The sequence below is a fragment of the Sprattus sprattus genome, assembly GCF_963457725.1.
Source record: "Sprattus sprattus genome assembly, chromosome: 17".
In the NCBI taxonomy this organism is placed as follows: domain Eukaryota; kingdom Metazoa; phylum Chordata; class Actinopteri; order Clupeiformes; family Clupeidae; genus Sprattus; species Sprattus sprattus.
Window position 1 is genome coordinate 17,437,236 of NC_137915.1, and position 9,000 is coordinate 17,446,235.

At 42.5% G+C, this 9,000-nt stretch overlaps 1 protein-coding gene across 1 annotated transcript; it reads right to left on the reverse strand.

The window, feature by feature from the left end:
- Window positions 1-433: 433 nt before the first annotated feature.
- Window positions 434-6,519, reverse strand: slc35b3 (solute carrier family 35 member B3). Its single transcript, XM_080854792.1, has 10 exons — window positions 6,033-6,519; window positions 5,470-5,694; window positions 5,196-5,317; window positions 4,860-5,014; window positions 2,958-3,065; window positions 2,195-2,292; window positions 1,680-1,772; window positions 1,160-1,271; window positions 824-893; window positions 434-675 (listed from the first exon to the last, which is right to left on the reverse strand). The coding sequence occupies exons 2-10, from the start codon at window positions 5,680-5,682 to the stop codon at window positions 525-527; spliced, it is 1,122 nt and encodes a 373-aa protein (XP_080710918.1). The 5' UTR covers window positions 5,683-5,694; window positions 6,033-6,519; the 3' UTR covers window positions 434-524.
- Window positions 6,520-9,000: the final 2,481 nt, after the last annotated feature.

A 9,000-nucleotide genomic window follows, 5' to 3' on the forward strand; every position in this document is an offset into this window, starting at 1 on the left:
TTTGAAGATGCTGCAACTTAGTGTGTGTGTGTGTGTGTGTGTGTTTGTTTGTGTGTGTGTGTGTGTGTGATCCCCACTTCCAGTATAGTCAGGAAATATAAATTAAAATAGATTATGGAAATGTATGCATCTTACACACTTGATTAAGAAAAACAACAAAAAAAGAAGTTATTTCTTGTGGCACGTGCGGGTGAAGATTCACTGTTTAAGATGATTCCATTTGATACACATTCAACTTGGACATGGTCTGTTTACAGTCTGTGGTATTTTTTGAACCGTTAAAATGTCTCTCATTCCTTCAAGTCCTGCACAATCGAAAGTCACCAATAATAGTGCAAAACTGTGCTTTTTTTTTGGCTTTTTTTCAACAGTTTCCCTTTGATCGACCATCACGGCTCTCCTAATAGGAATGTGACTGACTAAGGCCCTTGAGGTTAAGTCAGCGTGGAGATCCACATCCAAACCAAAGGCCCGGTCTGGGAGCTGAGGTCCTATATATCGTGGGGCTCCCCCAAGACCGGGCGCTAGACGTTCTGTGAGAGCAGCCGGACCTTCCCCTCCCTCAGCAGACGACTGCGGATCTCTGCCAGGGAGGGCAGCTTCATCTTGTCCTTGTTTTTGCTGTAAATGTTCAGGAAGATCCCAAGTACGACCAGCAGGCCACCCCAGATATACCTGCACACAAGACATTAATAATTCATCATCTGTGTAAAAATGACATGAATATGAATCTTATTCTTTATTCATGGTGTTATTCATATATTTCTATCAAAATCTTTGGTGGGTGACTTGATAAACATAAAAGTAATATACATATACATACTGAAAGGAAAAAGGCTTTGAAAAGAACATGAAGGACAGCACTATCGTCATGGCTTTTCTCCCGGTCGTCACTGTAACAGAAAAGTAAAAATATCTTCAAGGACTGAGGGGAGGACACTTTACCCATGCCTTCTTCCATATCAGAAAGATGGGTGCAGTTTATGACTTACAGCAATGCTCTGTAAGAATTACAACTCAACAACACACAGACATTTTAGAATGCATCCTTGCCAACCCTTTCATTAGAGTTCAGTAACTGTTTTGTTTATTTTTTTGTTCACTATAGTAACAGTAAGGGAACTCCAAAACAACCAAGCTGAACGGATAATCAACTTACCTGTGACCGCAGCCAGGGCGCCAAACAGCTTGATCAATGCCAACACAAACGAAATGCCAAAATAGCCCGTGAGGGAGAAGAAGAAGGCGTAACCATATGTTGTCATAGGGTGCTGAGAGAGAAAGGTAAATTGCTTCAGAGACCAGAAATATTTACAGTATTAACAGTACAACTAACCAAATACATATTTTCTTTGGGAGGGGGGTGGGTGTCTAAGCTGGAGAGAGATAGTGCGTAGGACTGACCAATGACTCAGCTGAATTTGGTCTTAACAAGCACTAATACATATAATGTAGTGTGGGTTCAAACACTTTTCTGTTTGTTTGATTGATTGTTTTTGCTTGTTTTGACTAAATTAATAACTGAGTGGTCACACTTATATGTCACTTTCCTAGATTCCAAAGCGCTACATCAGAAGAGACCATCATCGTCTCACCACCATTTTGTGCCAGCATGTCCACCCCACACTGGGTGTCGGACAGGGCAGTGACCAGAAGCACAGACTCTAATGTGGCCTTACCTGTGAGCAGAAGGCCACGGCCGGTCCCAGTCCCCCGACACACAACAGGCCCAACAGTATGTAAACAAAGCCGATAGAGTAGGAGTACAGAACCTGAGGAACACACAAGTCACCCATTCACCAAAGTTACGGAAGGTTAGCCTCATGGGAATCACATTAGGCACCGTACTGTAGGGAATATGGGGCTGTGCTATAGGTCATTAGGGTGAAGCAAGGATCAGAAGATCAGAATAAAATAAGGGTATAAAATATAATAAGGGTGGGCATGATTAATGGAAACAGTACTGAAATGTTTGGTTGAACAGTGTGAGGGAGTTTGATACACTAGCTTTTAAAAACTACTCTGTGAATCCCTGGCCAAAGCCAGAGGCAAGAGAACAAGTTTCTCTTAAAAATGTTTTCAGCCAGGCAGGGATAATAAGACACGCTCTTTTGTGTTTTGGCTACGTGGCACCGTCCAAGGATGACACAGAGATATACCCAAACAAGAGGTGATAATGATGAGACTTACTCACCATTTCTGAATTGGAGCCGTTATGGATCTTCATGGCCTTCTCCTGAACATTTCCAATGGCGGCATCGGCACACAAGGCCAAAGAAATGAGGAGGACCCCTAAGGCACACACGTACACAGACACACACAGACACATACACACCCACCCACATGTATATACATATACACACACACAAACACACAGACACACACACATATACATACCAAACACACACACACACAAAAGAAACAGTAAAAAACGAGTGCTTATGTGTACTGTATCACAAAAACAACAAATGAGCTCTCCTTCGGAGCCCACACCCTAAAGCCAGGCTGTCTGCTCTGAAGGTCAACAACATCCCCTTCAGAGCAGGCAATCTATGCTTACACTTCTTCTACATCTGCGCTCTCAAGGCCACAATAACAAGTCAATGCATTATGTTTGATATTCACAAGTTGGTGGAGTTTGTTTCAGATAGCCTTCAGCTTTCTCCAATTCAAGGCGTGAAACAGCGTATTTGATACGAAAATACATTTTCAGTTTTCCAAAAGAAAAGAAAACGAGGTAGAGGAAATTAGGTACGGCCCTTGACAAAGCTTAAACAGGAAATGGTTTTTCACCACAATCAGAGTACCAAAGAACAGAGACTGAGATGGAAATCCTTACGGATGGGTCTTTGGATTTCACCCAGGAGGGAATAAAAATAATATTAACTAGTTCTCAGCAGGTTATACCACAGTCCAACAGTCACAACCACACAGGAGCAGTGAGAATTCTGCCTTACCGGTCACATTAAAGTTGGGGGCCACTTTGCTGTCCGCCAGGGTGAACCAGATGAGGCCCAGACTCATGCACAGGGCAGCAGAGACGTCTACAGCATTGTAGCGTTTCCCTACAATACACACACAAACACTGCATCTGAGTACATCTGAGCACAACCACCAAGACCATCAGTGAACTTTCCATCGGGCAAGAAGTTGAACATTATGAGGGTTTGCCTCCATTTGACAGGTGTTTGATTTCTCTGATACTTGTCATCTTGATGAATAGAGCCTTTCAAGTTCCACTGTACAGGCTTTGTGGTGCTTATGGGCATGCTTCACCCCTGTGCTGGGAACTCATCGACTTGATTGGTTCAGTGCTGATGGCTTTCAAGTGGGAGTTTTGTTGTTGTTTTTGCGGTCAGGTAAATAATCGACTCGTTGAGTTGAGGGAGCTCGCCGCTCTCGATGAACGAGTCGCCAGCGCAGCCTCTGATCAGAGGAGTTGAGAGGAGCTTCCGTGACACTGGCTGCAGGTTGGCTTTGCACACGGCCCCTTTGAACAAGTTCAGGCGATAAAGCACACACACACGCACACGCACAAGCATCCACCACTGAGCTGAGGCATAGGAAGCATGCGAAAAAGAGAGAGAGAGACCCAATGAAACAGGAAGATGGGGGGGAAAAAGTTTGAACTGGACTCTCCCACTCAATCACTTCCACAAAAACCGGAGAAGAGGATGAAGAAGGTTTCAAATTGGACACGTTCAAAAAGTGTAGGAAAAAAATAAAAAAGTGTGGAGGGAAAAAACAAGAAGAAAAAGAGGAGTCTTCCCAAACAGGCCGATGCCTTGGGGATGACAAGGTGACGCAGCAGGTTGGTCTGGTGTGCTTTGATTCGGCTCCCCCCTTTGAAGGGCTCACATCAGATCCCTCCTGCATTCCTGAAAACACTCACACTAACTCACTCACTCACACACTCTCTCACACACACACACTCACACACACACACACACACACACACACACACACACACACACACACACACACACAGTTGCTGTTCTCCACTCACTCATGCCCCTGAGGGACCTATGGTCCGCACACACACTTGCATAAAAAAAAATCACAATAAAGAAAGGAAAAAAAAAACCTTCTGATCATGAGGATCAGGAACCTTGAGAGTGTGATGGAGAGATGGAAATCTCAAAGGCCGAGAGACGAGTCCAGGATCTTGTCGGAATATAACACAGGACGAGAAAAAGATGGCAACTTCAAGATAAGTTGTAGAGTGGTAAAGCATTAGTTAAGAAACGAGTAAGAGTGGGACATAGAGACCACTTGTGTTGTTTTTGTGAACATGTGTGTTTATGCACAGCCACAGACTTCCAATAAAATATCTAAGAATTAGTCCTAGATTAGTTGATTTAATTACCTAACATATAACTCTTAAAGGCACCCAGTGCAACTTTCGAGGCTTAAAAATAAACATTCAATTTCTAGTCTTTTTTACACGTAGTAAGTTTCAATAACTCCATACCATTACATACCGACATTCAAGCAGCAAAGATGAGACGTCGTTGTGTGGTGAGAACTGATAGAAAATCGATAACAACAACAATCGCCGCCATTTTCTTTATTTTTTGTAACCTACAATAAATAAAGCAGGCTTCCATTCAATGGAAAAATGGCTTCTCCCCACCGGCGATTGTTGTTGTTTACAATTTTCTATCAGTTCTCACCACACAACGACGTCTCATCTTTGCTCCTTGAATGTCGATATGTAATGGTATGGAGTTATTGAAACTTACTACGTGTAGAAAAGACTAGAAATTGAATGTTTGTTTTTCATTGAATGTTTACATAAAGTTGCACTGGGTGCCTTTAACACTATCAATCAGTCATCATGTGATGCTTAATATAATTACCTTGTATGAAAACTCCTCCTATCATTACAGGAATGAGTTTGCAGCACTTGAAGATGACTTGTGTGGGATAGTTTAGGTATCCCAATGAAGTGTTTGACAGACCCATGGTCCCAACAGTTAAAAATGCTATCACCATGTAGGTTTTCCCAGGTATTCTGCAGACAGATGTAAACACAGGTTAATCAACACGGCTATTGTGTAGATAGTCACATTACGTTGTTAGACTGTTGACGACAATAGCAAGATTCTAAACTAATCACAGATCAATGAATTTCAGCAAGAATTGAGGCAAAACAGAATGATAGATGATATAGATTAACCACAGGCAAACTGCACCTTCTCCGCTTGTCCTGTGTTAGCTGCAGCTCCACCAGGCCAAACATGGAGTAGAAGCCAAATTGCACTAAGGTGAGGTACCACCCAAAGGGCTTAAATCCCTCCACAGAGAAGATAAGCTCCTGAGAAGAACAACAACACAGATTTATGAAGCTATTTAGCTACCACTTAGATAACTACAGTCTAAACTTTACATTCAACTCATGCACTTGTCCTTATGTACAGACATGTAGACAGAGAAATTGACTTGTCTAATAACCATCAGCTTAATTACCTGCAGATAGCCATAGATGAGGTAAAACACAAAGACCCCCGCCACGCAGATGGAGAACTGCACAGGTGGGTTGAAGTTGCTGAGGTTGATGCCCAGCACTCGTAGCTCTTCAACAGACTTGATGTGTGGGGACATGACCTCTGTAGAGGAGGGCACGGAGATGGAGATGTGCTTGCGGGAGTTGTAGTTGATCAGTCCAAATTTGGTACTCATGATGTCCGCACGCTGAAAGTGAAAGTAAATGCATTTAGCTTGATACTGGGTAAGTGGGTCTCCCCACAGCTTGTCCTGACACATCGTGTCATTATGAAGACATGGCTACTGTTTTGGACAAGATTATGACCACCAAACTCCCGAGAAAGCGCTATGAAAGTATTCTTCATGTTAAAAGAAAAACAGCGTCCCCTTAAAAAAAATGACTCGTATTTTTAGATTTTAATTATCTCGACATACATGGAAGCACAGACGTTGGTATGTTCGTGGAGCTTTGCAAACAAACTATTAGGCCCACAATAACTTGAGCGACAGGGTGAGAACTGCTGTGATCAATCGGCTTCACATACCTGAACAAAGCTCTGACAGCTGGAGACAAACGATCATTGATATGACATCCGGAGGTGCCCTAAGGGTTGAGAAGTACCTTTCGACTAGTGTACAGTGCAGTGTTTCAACCTGCCTTTGGTATCGAACCCCTTAAAAGACGGACATTGTCCGTTGTCCCATCATCTTGCAGATAAGCTAACTGTAAAACAGCTTGCTTGCCAGATGGCAGTTGCTATCTTCTGTGACGGACTACGGATTTTACATTGCCGTTATGGACCATATTATCAGTACTGCGTTTCCACAATACTCGAGTAAAAAACGTGCTGGACAACTAAAACAGCATAGATGTCGCTAGCTAGCTGCCTTAGCAAACAATTAGCAAGCTAGCTCTGTATACAACACTTCCGGGGTTTACATGGAACAGGCAAGTCTTTTTTTTATTGTGTGATAAACGTATTGTCATCCTTACTTAATGCACGTTTATAGTTGTACTTATTCCGAGATGCGATTACCTAGTCATGGACTGACATAATTTAGTAATGTTAAATAAAGGTCCTGATAAGCATTACTACTGGTCGTCATCCCGTAGCTACTAGCTAGTGTTCCACCAGGGCCAGCAGCCAACAACTTCCTCTCTAGATGAACTTTAACCTGTTAACATAGAGGTCTCTTATTGGTTCTTTAAGGCGGTTGGTAGCCCTCGACGTGTACACGGATTCTACAGGTAGTTACAAGTCCAGAGTTTTTATACAATGACTTCGGCAAGAAATACCGAATGGAAATATTTTGTACTAAATGAGAAAAAGGTGACACCACCAAAATGACTATAAACAAAAAATGACTATTTGCTCATGTAGAAAACACACTGGCCTACTCATACAGTAGGCCGAAACACATTTGAGAGGGATAGGTTAGTTGTGAAAAAAAAAATGCAAAATCAGATTTTGTATCAATAAGTAATAAAGCATACTAATGCGAAGGTTATATGATATATAGGCCTACTGCACCTTAACAGTTCAATCCGACGAATCCATAGTTTTTTAGGATGTTTGTCCGTTGAATAAAGACAGAAAGTAGCCTACACAACACAGGATACTGGTATATCCTGTTTTCCAGGATTTGTTTCAGTGTGCAAACACCTGACTCTAATCTGTCTGTATCCTACTGCTGCCTGACCTAGCATGCTACGTTGGCAGTGTGTGTCTTTTATAACTGAAATAGGTTGTAGGCCTAAATACAAAATACAAATTCGAAGTGTAGTTTGCAATTATTAATTTAACCAGAACACAATAGACTGTTGGAAATGCAACAGCACCCTTGCAAAACTGGAACCGCTGTGCAGTGTGGGAATACCTCCAGCCCTATTGAAGCAGCCCCCACCCCCCAGTCCTTCCCCCTCTCTCTTCCTAACCCCCTTCCTCGGTCTTCCTGTCCAATCCAGGCCCTGTGCCGGTAGATGACATCGGGCGTCTCTCCCCACACCAGAGGTTAATTCACTCCAGGATGGCATTATTTCCTCCCAGCTCTTTGACAATATAAAAATTCAGAGTGGACAGCCCCATCCCTCTTCCATCTCAGATTTGATTGTAATGGTATTGCCTTTTGTCCCTAGGAGGCCTCCAGCCTGCCTGGGCCTCACTGCGCTTTATGACACTAAATAGCCAGGCTACAATTTTTCCATCTATTCAAAAAATACGCTTAATAACTCATTGTGAATGAGGGCTCTCTGTCTTCCACCTTGGCCACTGCAGCCTGGCCTCAGCCTTGCCATTTACAGGTCAGGAGATAAAGGGTCTCTCTAGGTCCAGAGACCAGAGCCTTAATTGGTCTCAGGGAATTTACAACCCTTTGCTGTGTTGCACCGTGCTTCATAAGATAGTCCCAATGAGACTGGAATGCCATATTTACAGCCTGTTAAACAGCATTCGGTTGTCTTCGTGGAAGAAGCACTTTCCTCTCCATCCAAGTTTATAAGTGTGCCTATTTCTCACTGCTGATGGATTTGGGTAATGAATCCCCCATGCCCCCATCCCCCTTTCCCTCAAGTTTGTCACCAAATGATAAAATACCTATTTATTGATTATTCAGAGAGGTACGCATTCTTGTAATGGCCTCATACCAGACCACAGGACCTATCATAAATAAAGCATAGAAGGCGAGGAAGGGTAATGGAATGACCTGCACCAGTCAAATCTGGATTCAATATGGCCTGTTGCATTGCAGATCAGAGGGAACTTTAAATCTTCTGGAAGAGTGCACTGGCTGGGTGACCTCTGCATGTTCTTCATTAGGATTGCAGGACCATTTAATGTCTGTCAAACTGACAGAGGATGACTTGTTCTCAAAGGCATACATGCTGCATTGACAAAGGGATGAGACTGTTATTTTGCATTTGGTATGCCTATAGACATCACAGAAAAGGACATTGCTTAAAATGCACGTTAAATGAGCAATTAAAATATTTGATAAGATTTAAATATTCTGCAACAGAATATTGATTTGAATAGAAAATATGATTAAACCTTTTGTCTAGATTTGATTTTCCTCCACGGTCTACAGTATATTGGCTTAGTTGTGTTATTTTATGGTTTCTGCACCAAGCTGTTAAAGAAAGCTGCCTTGGTGTGTGTTTGAGAGCAGAGGCTTTCTCAGTGGCGCATGGTCAGTGTGTCCATTTCCTAATTCTCTTCCGGTGACCTCTCTGTATCCTCTTACTAACCCACTTTTCTCAAATTATAAGGAAGGAAATCAACCGATACATCGTCGCCCACTCTCAAACTCAAAGTGCCACCTTCAAAATGGAAAATACCAGAGGAAAATGACACAGGCGCCCTTATAAAATAATCCTCCAAATGTATTTGTCATATAATGCTTATCTCTCTCAACAATGGGGGAAGGGACCCTTTTCCAAAGGAACGCTTTAATGTCCACCAATCTTATATTAAATTGAAGGTTCCTTAATAACCTATTTGTGCTCGCCCTTATCCG